This window comes from Propithecus coquereli, unplaced genomic scaffold, assembly GCF_000956105.1.
Source record: "Propithecus coquereli isolate 6110/MARCELLA unplaced genomic scaffold, Pcoq_1.0 Scaffold28, whole genome shotgun sequence".
Classification (NCBI taxonomy): domain Eukaryota; kingdom Metazoa; phylum Chordata; class Mammalia; order Primates; family Indriidae; genus Propithecus; species Propithecus coquereli.
Window position 1 is genome coordinate 9,030,837 of NW_012148396.1, and position 14,958 is coordinate 9,045,794.

Genomic DNA, 14,958 nt, shown 5'->3' on the forward strand with positions numbered 1-14,958 from the left:
TCCATGTCCCTGCCACCAGCAGAGGAAGGCTGGGCAGACCAGGTGACTTCAGAACTTGCCCAGAAGGAGGATTTAGAAACATGCCAGGAATGCAAAGAAGTGAGAAAGAATGTCCAATCAGAGTAGACAGCTTGTGTACCAGACTGGCAGTGTGAGAGGGCATACCCTGTCTGAGCCAGGTAAGCAGGTGAGGGCAGCTGACCTTGAGAAGCCCAATCAGCCTCTTACTATCAAGGATAATGGTAGCTTCTGGGGTTTTGTAAATGCAGTTTATAAGGTAGGGGACGTTCCCTTCCATTGCTAGTTTGCTGAAAGTTTTTATTGAAAATAGATGTTGGATTTTGTCAAATGCTTTTTCTGTATCTATTGAGATGTTTATATAGTTTTCTTTTTTTAGTTTGTTAACATGGAGAATTACATTTTTTTTTGTTATTTTTTTATTTTTGTTTTTGTTTTTTTTTATTTCAGGGTATTATGAGGATACAGACATTTTGGTTACATTTTATGTCTTTGCCTCACCCAAGAGAGGGTTAAAGGCATGTCCTTCCCCTCTACAATGCTCCCCGTGTCCTTTAGTTATGAGTTTACCCCCACCATCCCCCAATCCCTGGAGAATATTACCACCATGTGAGCATCATAGCGTTACAACCCAAGTGGCCATCAATTCATGAGTGGATTATTAAAATTTGGTATATGTATACAATAGAATATTACTCAATTATAAGAAACGACAGTGATCTAGCACCTCTTATATTTTCCTGGATTGAACTTGAGCCCATTATCCGAAGTGAGGTATCACAAGATCGGAAGAATGGGCTCCACTTGTACTCACCATCAAATTGGCACTAACTGATTAACATTTTTGTTTTTTTAACGTTAAACCAACCTTGCATTCTTCAGAGAAACCTCTGTCAATATTTTACATATTTTTAGACAGTTTACGCTAAATTTTTGCTTAAAATTTTTTGTATCTATGTTCAGGAGGGCTATTGGTCTGTAGTACCGGTGGTTTTGTTTTTTGGTTTGGGAAGTTTTTTCCATAATCTTGCATCTGGTTTTGATATCAGAGTAATGTTGATCTCATAGAATGACTTTAGAAGAATTCCTTCTTTTTAAGTTGAAAGAAGAGTTTATATAGATTTCATATTATTTCTCCCTTAAATGTTTGGTAAGATGCATGAACAAAGCCATCTGGGCCTGAATTTTCTCCATAGAAGATTTTAACAAAAAAATCCTATTTCCTTAGTGAATATAGGGATATTCAGTTATCTATTTCTTTATAATGAGTAAGCTTTGGTATATTGTGTCTTTCAGGAAATTTGTAATTTCACCTCAGTTTTCAAATTTATTAGCATAAAGTTGTCCGTAATGTATCCCTGTTAGCCTTTTAATATCTATAAAATCCATGGTAATTCCAGCTCTCTCATTTCTACTACTGGTAATTTTGCATCGTTTTGCATCGTTTCTCTGTTTAATCTGGCTGTAAGTTGATAAATTTCACTGATTTTTCTCAAAGAACAAGCTTTGCTTGCCTAGTCTATAGTAGGTTTTTTGTTTCCTATTTCATTGATTTCTGCTCTGGTCTTTATTTATTATTTCCTTTTCTACTTACTTTGGGTTAATTTCTAGATGTTTTCCTAATTTCTTAAAGTTGAAGCATAGTCCCTGGCTCCCATGGGAGGTGCCCGTGAATGAAACTGCAGCTATTATGCCTACCTGCTGAAATTTTAAAAGGCAAGGTGTTGTTGACAAGGGTGATCAAGTACCCACAAGCTCTCCAAAGCCAAATGTGCACGGAGCCTAAGGGAGGGCCTGGCCCCTGCCTCCTGGCAAACTCTGGTTTTGTTAGGATTTCAGAATTGCTTTCCAGTAAGCTATAAGCAGGTGTGAAGTGTTTACAGAGCAATATTGTAGATGGAGGGGAGAATGGAATCTATTTAGCAGATACAGAGCATGCTGTGATAAATGGCTGCAGCAGTCTTTGCTAGAGTTGGCTTTCTGACTATTCCACAGTCGTTCCAGCCTCTCAAAATGCTGTATGCTCCAGGGCTCAGCTGGCTCCCACATCTCCATGTAGTCCAGCTCCGGGGGCTGTGAGTTGGATGCTTTGGATGGGCAAAGCTACAGGTAGCCTTTAGAGACACACAGCACAGTCCAACTCAGGTGAAAAGGTCCCTGCTGCCTGGGTATTTCTGCAGCCCAAGCCCAGGACAAGCACCCCAGAGCTTTGGCCCCTCTCAGGAGCCCTTGCCCTGTCCTTGTCGTGCTGACATATTATATGCACATTGTATCCAACTTAGAAGGTAGACACTAGCCTCACTTTATTGTTGGGGAAAGCAGGGCTAAGTAGCATTAAGTAACTGGCCTAAGGGCCACAGCTGATCTGGACAAAGACCAGACTCCAGGCCACGGGGGTGACCCCCATAACCCTGTTTATTCCAGAGCTGCTCTTGCTGTTAACAACCAGCAGGTCAGCGACTGACCCAGGCTCACTGACCAAATCTCATTTTTCTCTTTATAAAGAAGAACGAAGTCCCAATTGATTTGGCCCAGCTTTATTTCCTTCTCCTGCCAGGCTCTTTCATTATTTAAGCCTCCCAACAACCTTATGAAGGAAGCATTATTGTTCCATTTTATAGACGTGGAAGTTGAGAGTCAGAAAGGCTTTATTGTAGAGTCTGGCTTATATAAATATTATTTCTAATATGCATTCACTTTACACAATCTCTACTTTCAATCCTGGAAGAGTCCTCACAAGGTACGCAGGAAAAACAGTCCTGAACATAGACAGACACAATCGCTGCTAGCTAAACAGGGGAAGATATCTTTCTGGAAAATCTGAAGAAACACATGTTATCTTTTCCCACTTCTTGGGATGCTCCCTAGAAGCAGCTTTCACTGAGTTACTTGTTTCCATGGCTACACCATTCCTCGGTGATAATTTTATAGGTTTAGCACGATTCCAATTAAATTGCATCATTGCTGCTTCAGGGAGAAGGGCTCTGTAACAAGCTCATGGTGCCAGATGCCCCCACAGATAGCACCATAAGCCACTTCACTTACACAGGTCCTGCTCCGCTCCTCAGAGAAGCTCAGCTCTACCACAGAAGACAAATCTTGACAACAGGAAAATGCCACATAATTTCACAGGTTTGAAATTCCACCACTTTCACCACCAATGGATCTTAGACAAACTGAATTGCTCCCTTTTACCCCTGATGGCTCCCAACATCCCACCCTGCTGGCCTTTAATGGTGCCGTGTCTGTTACCGGGAATGCCCTTCCTCCGATCTTTCGTGTCGAATCCTATCCTACCTAAGGGTTGAACCCCAGGATGAGGATTAGTAGAAAGGATGTGGATCCACGCTCCTACTCTACCACTCACCAGCTCCGTGAACGTGGGCAAGTCTTCCCTAAACTCCAGTTTCTCCACTCACTCATAGGATACTTGCAAGGATTGAGTAAACTTAGGAATGTAAAGCACTAAGCACAGTTCCTGGCTCATAGAGCACAGTCTGTAAATATTAATTCCTTTACCCTCAGTTTCCCAGGAAAAGACACCAATGGAGGAGGCTCCCAGGACCTTCGATGGAAATGACAGGAATTTCAGTGTGGCTGAGAAGTGGAATGGGAGTTCTGAGACAGAGAGAACCAACAAACTGGATGGTCCATCGGGTCAAAGCACAAAGGGGCTTGAGTGCAAAATACAGAGGCTCTGGGATTCTGATCCACAAGTAAAATTCAGGAGGAAGATGTAGTAAGAGAAGAAGGTGTCACAGTGCAATGGACAGAGACCAGTATGGGTGACTTAGATAGTGTGACATTACCTCAAGGAGCCTCAGTTTTCTAATTGGAGGATAATACCATCTACTCAAACAGCTCTCATGAGACCCTAGAAGGACAATTTATATGTAAGTGCCTAATACACAAGACTTGTCTGGTAAATGGTAATTATATTTAAATAATTACATTTAAATACATCTACAAACATTCTTCTGTATCTCTATACATTTATCATCATTCAAACAGAAAAACACCACATTCGCTCTTGCAACATCCAATTGAAGAAAACAAAATTCATGCCATAGGCAACCAAATGTGAACAGTATCTCCTAAATTTTGAAATTTTACACTAAGCTGTAAGAGTTTATCCTGTGGGAGAAAGAGAAATCCTCTCATCATCTAATATAGTGCCTGAGATGTATTAGATGCCCCCAAAAGAAGCATGAGTGAGTAAGAAAAGTAGGAAGGAATTGATGAACTTAGCATGCCTTCAAAACCCTTCACAGCCTGGCCACAACTTCCCTTCAGTCCTGCACGATGTTCCTGTGCTCCAGGACACCAGACATGCAGCAGCATACTATGCATATGCAGACCTCAGTGCCTTTGCACATGCCATTTCCAACTTCAGGAATACCCCTCCACCCTGGTTTGCTGGCTCACTCCAGTTTTTTCTTCCTTCAATATACCATTCAAGTACCAATTCCTCTGATAGGCCTTCCTTGACTTCCTCTGCACAACCATAGCGATCAGCATTACCTGTATTCTAGTTGTTTTTTCTTGTTTTGTTTCCTTCTATCTTTCCCACCAGCCCATGAGTTCCTTGAAGTCAAGAGCTGTCTGATGCATCCCTGTGTGCCCATCATCTGGCATGTTACTCAGCACATAGTAGGTGCTTAGTAAACAATGCTGAGTGACTGCACAATACTAACTACGTTTCAGTTGTTGACTTATATGGTAGCCTCCTGGTTAAAGGGCACCTAAAAAGTAGGCCCCTGAATTCAATCATCGTGTCCCACCTCCAGGGCCAAGCATCATAGCTGACCCATGACTGGAACACAATATAGGTTGTGCTTTCATTAAGCAAACAGGTAGAGTGAGGGTGGGTCAGAAAGGGGCCTGAACCCAGCCTTGGTGGAGAGTCAGCACTGCTGGGATAGGAACCTGTCCAAAGGAACGCAGCACCCAATGCGCCGGACACATGCTCAGGGCCAGAGGCACAGGAACACAGTGGCATAAGGGGGAGCTGCCACATCTGGCCCCACTGCATCAGTGCAAAATGGATGGAGGGATGAGGGGTAGAGAGGCAAAGTGAAGACCTCGTCTCTGGCCTCTACCTGGAAAGAGGTCTGGAATAGCACAAGAAAGGGTGAAAGGAAGATATAAAGCAGCATAAGGTTGAAAAGTAAACTCTGAGGGACAACTGGAGTCTGAGAGTGGGGCTGCTCTGTGGAGAAGGCGTCAGCGGCAGTGGACAGCCTTTGACAGGATTTGAGTGTGGAGAGACAAAGGAGTGGATACTAGCTGGGCTCCTTTCCCATGGAAGAGTCCATAAACCTGTGTCTGAATTTACATCGTAATACAAATAAATGCAGTACCCTACAGTGGCATCAGAAGAGTTTACAAATAAATGTAAGCACCCCGGTCCCCCAAATGTCTTAAGTGTACCCATGCCAGCTAATCCCTACTATAATAAAGGGAAATAGACAATAACAGGGATCACACATTGAATAAAGTAATGGAGAATGCTATAAGGAGTTCAGGTGCTCAGACAAAAGCACATAGACGATCTACATATAAAAGTTCACCTGCTCTCACACCAAAAAAGCAGCAGAGCTGCTGGAAGTTACTATAAAACTTAAGCCTTTCTATTACTCTGTCAACATTTCGGAAATAAACACTTGAGATATTAATGGGCTCAAAGCAACACCTTTCCAAATAAACATTTTTCATTCCATCCTCAGCTTTGAAGGAATAACCAGAAAGCATGTGGGGCTGAGGGTGGGCACTTTCAGAATGGCTTAGTGAGAAGTGTGGCTAAACCTCTGCCCAGATAGCAAAAATAAAAATGGACAAAGCCATCAAGAACAATCATTTAAAGACTTTTCAAACTGAGCAAAGGCATACAACAAATTGAGAAGAATCTATTCATGAAAATCTACTTGGTCTTGATAAGAATAAGGGAGACTGCGTTTAGCCAGGGGCTGTTCCCTTCGCTCCGCCTACCCCAGCTCCTCAGTGCACGAGCTCAGCCTGGGCAGGGGAGGCAGGTGGGAAAACTGGCAGCTCCACTGCCTGCTGGAAGAGGCTGAATTTTTTTGGAACAGAGGGTGGAAAACTCATGGGGTGTTGTCAAAAATAACTGCAGATCTAAGGAGCAAACAATCAGGGAATGCTAACATTGTAGTTTACCTGAAGTCATAAAACTAGCTGGGACAAACAACAAAATGGCACAGACCAGCCAGAAATTTAACAGAAAGATCTGGTGCATGAAAGAGGAAAAGAAAGGCCAGGCGCGGTGGCTCACACCTGTAATCCTAGCACTCTGGGAGGTTGAGGCAAGAGGATCTCTTGAGCTCAGGAGTTCGAAACCAGTCTGAGCTCTGAGCAAGAACAAGACCCCATCTCTATGAAAAATAGAAAAAAATTAGCCAGGCCACCTGTAGTCCAAGCTACTCGAAAGGCTGAGGAAGGAGGATGGCTTAAGGTTGCTGTTAGCTAGACTGATGCCATGGCATGCTAGCCAGGGCAACAGAGCCAGACTCTGTCCCAAAAAAAGGAAGAAAAAAGAGCAAAAGGAGGCCTTGGTAGCACCCCATGTATCCGTGGTGGCCTGCACATGCAGGAGCCCACACACAGTCAAGAGAAACCAGAGAAGGCCCCAGTGAGCCACTGGTCCCTGGATCAACGTGAGGCCTTATGAATTCAGAGAGGAAAAACCAGGTATTCCCCAAGGCACGTGTAGATCCATTGGTGAGGGGTGGAGCCTCACTGAATCAAAGTGTTTAAGCACAACTCTAATCACATATTGGATCACTAAGCCCCCCTGAACCTGGGGTAAGCCCTAGGAATCCAGGCGAACAATAAAAATAATAATTAGATAGTAACAAGTAGAGACTTTGCACACAGTGTGGGGGAAACAGACTCCACAAAAATAAGGCAAATTAACAAACAAATAAGAACAGCAACAACCACCACCCCAAGGAAGGAAGGGAGGTTTAGAATCCAACATGTTACAATATATTACCCAAAGGGTCCACCTTTCCACAAAATATTATGAAACATGCAAAGAAAAAGGAAAGTATGGCCCATACACAGGAAAAACTAGCAGTTTCTAAGGGAGACACTCTCCTCCTGATTTCCTGAGGGGCACTTCTTTTCCATCTCTTTAGCCTTTACCCACCACCAATAGTCTTACTACCAAACCAGTACTGATCATTTGTTCAAAACCAGACACCAGCTGAGTGAGACGTCACTAGCAGCAGAGAGACCCTGGGTGACATAAACCTTCCTTCCTTCAACATTCCTCACTCCAAAGCTACTGCTGTCTACAGAAAGCCATCGTGGCCACCGGCAGCATCCCTGACAGCTCCAAGAGGAGACTGTGTGTGTCGCTACGGGTAAGAGAGACGCGTGCTGGCTGCTCTCGGTGGCAGACAGGCGCTGAGGCCGCACACTGGGGCCGAGCATTGGCAAAGGCAATGACACAGAAGTACATAAACACAAAGTCCAAGGGTGGCGAGGATGAGGCTATAGGAAGGCTGGGGTTGGAGTGAAACTGGGGCCTTCTGAGAAAGTCCCCTCTCCCGCCTGCTCCCCACCCCTCCCTGTCCCAGCCCCTGCCCCAGCAGCATCCTATGTGCGTGTGCCGTGCTGTTTGCTCCTTTGTGCCTGTGCTCCCTCTGCTGGGAGTCTCCGCCCCACACCCAACCCCCTGGCTAACACGAGAGCCCCACCACGTAGCAACCAAGCAGCTGTGAGGGGCAGCACCCCAGTGATTGAGGGGTCCCAGCTATACCAACATTCTCTTTCTTTACTGCAGAGAAAAGAAAAAGGGATAAGACTCTCCCCCTGCAACCTAACTCCTTACAGTTTTGATCCACAGACATGACTTTTGTCAACCACAACTGGCCATGACCTCACTTTCCACAGCATCTCGCATTCCTCTACCCTTCACCTGGGTTTACTCAGAGCAGCTCCAATCCCTCAAAATCTGTTGTGCCCTAACTCACAAGCATCTTGGCTAAGTCATTCTTACGGTCCTAACCAGTCAATGCACCTCTTAATTTTGGCATAAGGATTGCAAACAGTGTTCCAAAGGCTGGCCCTAAACACATGCTCACCTGAAAGTGACCGTGCTGCCTGCCCAGTCTCAGCTCCTAAGACCTTCAGTCCACCCACCACACACACTACCCCCAGGCAGGTTCAAACAGCCAGCGCTTCCCCATGTGCTGATAACGCAAAAACTGGGTGCTCTAGAACAGACCTCTCCTTGGAGCCAGCTGTCTCTGCTCCTGCTGGTACCCAAGCCATCTCAACTTTGTACTGACATTCACTTTTTATTGGTATATTCATTTTGGCTTCCTCGGTGCTTATTCACCAACAACTGGAAAGAGCTAACGAAGGATTAATAAAAATGTATGGGATAGATATCTGAACTGAGAATAAGCATGCAATAAATAAACTTTTCAAATGAATAGGGAAAAGGCAAGAAATATTCTACTTTAATCACTGCACTGTTTGAGTCAGCCCACAAAATCTCAATGTTTCAAGGAAACGAGTTTTTGCCACCCCAACACAACGCACTTAAGCTTCATTGTAACTGGTTTCCAAAACATTGTACAAGAACGAAAAATACTGAGAAAGCAGCTGTCATATACACACTTCCTTTCCCTTCTGAAAAACATTCAAAACTTTGCTTCAGAAAAAGCTTTGCAGAAACCACAAAAGGCACTCGACAAACTAGCTGTCTATAGAATCGACTCACCTTCACATGGCTGAAGTCACCAGCTTTGCTGCTCTCAGATGGATTCATAGGTTTGCTCTCCACTCGGGGCCGAACGACTTGTCGAAAAGGACTGGACAGAGGAAAGCCACTCACACTGATTCCATCTAAAAAAGAAGAATAAAAATTGTAAGTTAGCTTGATATTTTTAATGTAGAGGGTTTTATTTAAAAACAATAACTAGTGGAAGCTGAGACAGGAGGATTGCTTGAGCCCAGGAGTTCAAGACCAGCCTGGACAACACAGCAATACCCTAACTCTGAAAAAAAAAAAAATAGTAACTGGAAGAGCACTCCAAGTCCAGTTTCTGTCCTTACTATCCTATCTTGTATTATTTACAACTGCCTGATGAATTTTCCATAAGCATACATTCACACCTACTATGCATAAAAAGTAGAGAAAGTACCACTCCTGAAAAAGGACAGCTACTTTCCACCCGCAGTTGACAGCCCTAGGCCCCCCAGCCTTCCTTTTAAGCTCGGACCATGCCAAGCCCATCCCTCTCCTCGGGCCCTCTGCATGGGCTGCTCCCTCGGGCTGGGATGCTTCTCCCCCACTTTGTGGCCAGCTCCACTTTACCACTCTATCTTAGTCTAAATGCCACCTCATCGCCCGATTTCAAGCAGCCACCACTCTCTGCCACAGGACCATATTTAAACCTCCGAGGACCATTCACTGCCACCTGGTCTCAATTGTTAATGTTAACTATCGGTTGACAGTAAGTCCTCTCTGGGTCTAACACCCCACGTCCCATCCTGCTAGCTCTCAGAGTACATCCACAAATGGCTTTCACGGCCAGCACCCTGGTCTGAGTCACTGCCATTTCCATCCTGGCTGTTCTCCCGCGTCACCCTTGCTCCTGTACCATCTACTCTCCACACAGCGGGCAGAGGTAGCCTACCGAAGTGTAAACCACACCATGCCCTTCCCACACTGCCCAATTTACTCAAGAGGAAATGCCAAAGTCTGCACAGGTCTCCAGGACCACTGCCTGATCTGGACCTCAGTCGCCCACTAATTCCTTCCCATTAACTGAAGAGAAGACCCCAGCTGAATTAGTGAGTTGTTTGACTTATAGTTTTATCATTTTTCAAGAACATAAAGAGATTTCCTCCTAATAAGTTATTTTCAAGTAGTTTAAGTTCCCTAACAGAAACCAGCTGGCATGTAGAAGTATACCTATGAGTATGTCAAGTGTGATAGACTTCCAGTGTAAACCAGGCCAAAAGAACAAACAACCAGAGGCAATCTGTGCAAGTGTTAAAAGTTAATACTAATTTTGGCTTAACACGCATGGAAACAGCAGAGATGAAAGAGCAAATGATAGAAAGTGAGGTTGGTAAGGTGTCAACTCATATCATATGGCACTTTATAGTTTATAAACTTGCTCCACTTTAAAGAAGAGCGATGAATAACCTGCCCAAGGTCATATTAGCAATAACTGATGTTAGACATAGTACCACACATGAATGGACATTTAATAAAATTGATTGGATGGATGGGTGGCTGGGCAGATGGATAGGTGAATATATGGTTAGCTGGGTAGGTGGGTGGATGGATGGGTGGATGGGTGGGTGGGTGGCAGATCTGAAACTCACATTCAGTGGCTTCGATTCCAAGTCTACTATCATTTCTATTACAACACAGTCGTTGGGAAACAAAACTTAAATGGTTGCAAATGGCAAACAAACTCAACTAAGTAATTTCTTATTAAGAAAGTAAAGTTTCTTGTGATAAGATGAAGAGTGTTTACTTTTAATTGATACAAAAAAGATATTTCCAAATTCCCAATCACTTAGACCCAAGGCCTTATCCCTAATATCTCTTTGCAAAAACTTGTAATTAACCAAGCATAACAAAAATGGTTCGTGATTTTCTTTTAAAATAGAAAAACTTCTCTTAAGCATCATTTGCTAAGGTATGTTCCCTTGGCAGAAAAATTGGCCGAATGATTGAACATAATTTCCTCCCCTCCACCCTAACCCAGCTGGAAAGAAATCCTTCACAGGTGTTCAATTTTCAGGATGTCAAAAAAATATTCAACTGAGGTAAAGAAGAATTAAATAATTTTCTACTTGGAGCCTTCAAATCTTCAAATGCTAAATTATCTTAAATAAGTTTTAAAAAATAGCCTACTTGAAAGGTTTATTATACCTTTTCCTCATAAAGGCACAAGCATGAATCAGACACTGAGCGTCTAGAGTAAGAAAAATTACAAATTGATCTGTTTCTATTAGTAATGCCTATGCAAGACACATATGAAGATTGTGATTAAGCCTTTAAGGGTAAGTTTATCTCTGCACTTCCAAAGCAAATGGAGGTGCCAAACAGGCTCTTGTTCAAGCGTCAAATGCAGGCAACAGAGGCACATCTGATGCCCCACAAGCAGCTCAGGCTGAAGCGGTGCAAAACAGAACAGCAGAAGATTCTACTCCTGATGACAAGACAGTGCAGACCAATTCAGCTGCTGAGAACAACTAGAAAACATGGACGAAGTACTCTTAAAATCCATTCAAGCATTAGAGAGCTAACAAAAACAAGAGGGCTATGATTTAGCAGAAGGAAATACAGAGACATGAGCCTGGCATGAAATTCCCCCTAGAGGTGCAGGAGGTCTGCATCTTGGCCCCCACCATCTGGCTGAATGACCTTTACCAAGTTACATAACCTCTATGAGCTTCAATTTCCTCATCCCTAAAATGGGAATAATTAGAACACAAACTGTAGGATTATCTAGAAAAACAAATGAATTACTGCATACGAAGTATTTATCACAAGGCCTGGTGCATGGCAAGCATTCAACAAAAATAGCTATTATTATTACTGCAGCAACTTATGCACATGTCTTAGATTCCTTACATGACTACAAATGCCTTGCAAACTGAATTCTTGTCAAATTCACAGTAGCTGACACAGGCTCTAGCAAATTGTAAGCCCTCAGTAAATAGTAACTAAATGAATTAATAAATTACAGGGTCAAATTCATTATTTGGTTTACACACAGTTTACATACACACATGCACAACAAAAATTCCATCATCCCAAAGTCACATTCAATAACCAACTACTAGTTAACTGAAATTTCATCAGGTTTCTCTTATTTGGAAAGACTCAATCAAAAGCTGTTAAGTTTGAATAAGTTAATTTTCTCTATTTTTTCTCATTCTCCTAGCACCATGGACACAATTTATAAAACCTCTCTACTACACCATGATGCTTGCTGCGAAAGGAACTAGCATTGTTAACAAAGACATTTGCAAAACATAAACTCCACATTTTTTTAGCATCCTACCCCAGAAACTACTTGGACACTAAAGCCAGGTGCCCAAAGGGGTATGCCATCTCCACCCCACCCACAGACACATACACAGCCTGGCAAACAGCTTGGTTAGCTCTTCCCCAGGGAAGGCTCCCATCGTTAGCAAACTACACAAATGCTATTAGCTGCCAAGGGACTCAGATTCTTTTTTGCCTTGGAAATATCAATCCTGTTTTATACTTATAACAATGCTAAATCTTCATTTCTGGCAGTGATCCAGAGGTATTGCCCTATAGTGGAGGGATACAGTGAACACCTGGTTTTGTCTGCCCTGCACTCCCCTTTTCTCTGAGGAGCAGCTCCTTCTCCATCCCATGAGGTTCTGGTGGGGTCAGAGGTGGCCAAAGATGGAAACATCCCACCAACAGAGGACAATCAGAAGACACAAAAGGGTCACATGGAGTCCTTCTATGAGATTTCATCTACAAATTCTAGGAGGAAAAAAGGAGTAAGGTTTGTCTTCCTCTGAATCATGTGCTGTGAAGATACAGCTATGGGGCTTTCCTGCAGCCATTCTTCCCACCACACTGAGAGACTCTGGGAACTCACACAAGTCTACCAACCCTAGCTTTCTGGGCTCCAAAATGGGAACCAACTCATGGAACTCCATGAGATAACTGGTGTAAAAATACTTTGGAAAAATACAAATTTGCAACATCTTGGAACTGGAAAGCTCTGGGATATGGGCATTAAAAAAAAAAAAAGGCTAAAAATTCCATCTGAAATTTGCCTCCTTTTTTGGACACAGACCTCAAAACCTCAAAAACCTGTCATCTTCAAGCTCAGAAAAATACTAAGAAAACCACACTATGGACTCTTTATAGACTAAAGAAGTCTGTTCTCTAATCCAGTTGAAGATGGAAGAGACAAGTAGCATATAAATTACAAATGGGGACAGAATATCACCAGCATAGGTAGGAGGCAGAAGCCAGCATTTGGAAAACTGAAGATGAGCCCTTGGCCCGTACAAGAACAGAGCTGGAGAGAAGAAGGGGGCAGCTGCAGAAGGATGGTGAGAGATGGGATGGAACGAGATGTCGTGAGCAGGGAAGTAGATCACTGGGAACGCCTGTGAAGGGTTCTTTCCAGCTGGGTTAGGGTGGAGGGGAGGAAATTATGTTCAATCATTCGGCCAATTTTTCTGCCAACACAGGCTATCACAAATAGAACAGAGAACAGATTGGGATGACAATTAATAGGAAGACAAGACAAAAAAAGTTACAAACAGATGAAGGCAGCTTAGTAGGAAGACCAAAGAGTCTAGTGGATTTATCAGGACAGAGGGTATCTAAGAATGGTATAAGTCTGGTAGACGATGGTGAATAAAATTGAGCTTTTAGAGAGAATTTCATAGTTACCATTTATAGTGCTCAATTTTTCTATTAAGAGCATTTCTGTGGGCAATTCAGAAATACAATTTTGTACACTAAAATAATACTTCTCTCTTGAATTGAGCAATATCACAACCATGATGACAATTGGGAAAAATGATAGCTGAAAGCAGGATTTGTGCAGAGGAAAGAAAAATCAGAGTCACAATAAAAACAGCTCTACTAGTAAGAGCTGATGGCTGAGTGCCATGTCCTTGGCTTGGCACCGGGCACTTAGTGGATGCCATTTGACTGACTCCTCACCCTGCAGAGTAGGCATTATCTTGTTCATTCTACAGATGAGGAGGCTGCGGTTCCAAGAAGATATGTAACTTGCTCAATATTACACAGTCCATCACACAGCCAGAACAAGAACTCAGGACTGTCGGATTCGTCGCTACCCAGCAAAACTGGGCCCAATAACAAATTTCAGTCCTAATGCTGAACTCCTATAAAAGCTCACCAGCCCAACTTGTCCTGCAGCACACCACGGGGTCACAACCGTGCACCGCATGTTCCACTAAACCTACCGTAAGGACCCTCACAATGGCTTAGCACCCATCTCCAGTGCTGGGGTCTAGTCAGGTCCATTTTTGTGTACTTTCAAAAAAGATACTAATATAACTAGAATAAAATACATTAACAAAGGCAAAAGGAGGAATGATCTCTCAGTGGGAGTTTGTTCGAGTATGCTGTTCCAGGTAGAATATATTTCAGAAATGCTTTTTCATTTATTCATAAAATCCACAGGTGCCAAAAAAGCCCATCTGGTTATCATAAAATATCCTGAAGAAAACCAAAGCAGTAGAAGCAGTTGGCTAAGAAATTAGCCAATACCCATCCTTAATTTCCATAGAGAAAGGGGCATGTTCATTCATTCAGAAACTTTGGAATGTGCTTAGGAAAGAAAAAAAATAATCACACAGAGACAGTAGCCTTCATGTGCTATTCAGATGGCAACAGTCCTCGTTTTCCATGGGCAGCCTCACCCTGAGACTGGTCTCCCTCTGTTGGGCACTCCCTGCAATGGGACCAGACTTGAGGTCTTCTGCCCTCGCTGATGTTAGGAGCTTTCACGTAAATGGATGCTTCATAACTACCAGTTGAACACATGAAATGTTTTGGGTGGTTCCCAACCTATTCCAAACTTAGATTTTGGTGATGATTGCACAACGCTGAATACACTAAAGACCACTGAAGTGATGGTACTGAATTCTATCTCAACAAAGATTTTTTCTAAAGTAAAGGAGTAGTACAACTTTCTTAGGATACAAACACACTTCAAGGGAAAATAAAGATAAAGGGAAAAGACATATTATATCCAAATAAATCCCAATTAGACCAGCAGCTAACTTAGCAGTAGTGGAAGCCATTAGACAGTAAGAATTCATCTTCAAAGTATTAAAGGTAAATTATCTGTGTGAACGAATGATCTAATAACATTTCCTAGTTACCACGTGATGAGAAATGCCTCACAGCCTCAG

The 14,958-nt window shown here is 43.0% G+C and overlaps 1 protein-coding gene across 3 annotated transcripts in view; it reads right to left on the bottom strand.

Annotated features, from left to right (window-relative positions):
- The window catches only part of TRAPPC9 (trafficking protein particle complex 9), a 660,607-nt gene that overhangs the window by 459,570 nt on the left and 186,079 nt on the right, over window positions 1-14,958 (bottom strand). For all 3 annotated transcript variants that reach the window (XM_012648143.1, XM_012648141.1, XM_012648142.1), the window contains one exon: window positions 8,768-8,892. In XM_012648143.1, coding sequence (XP_012503597.1) covers window positions 8,768-8,892 — 125 coding nt within the window. The remainder of the gene's footprint in view (window positions 1-8,767; window positions 8,893-14,958) is intronic.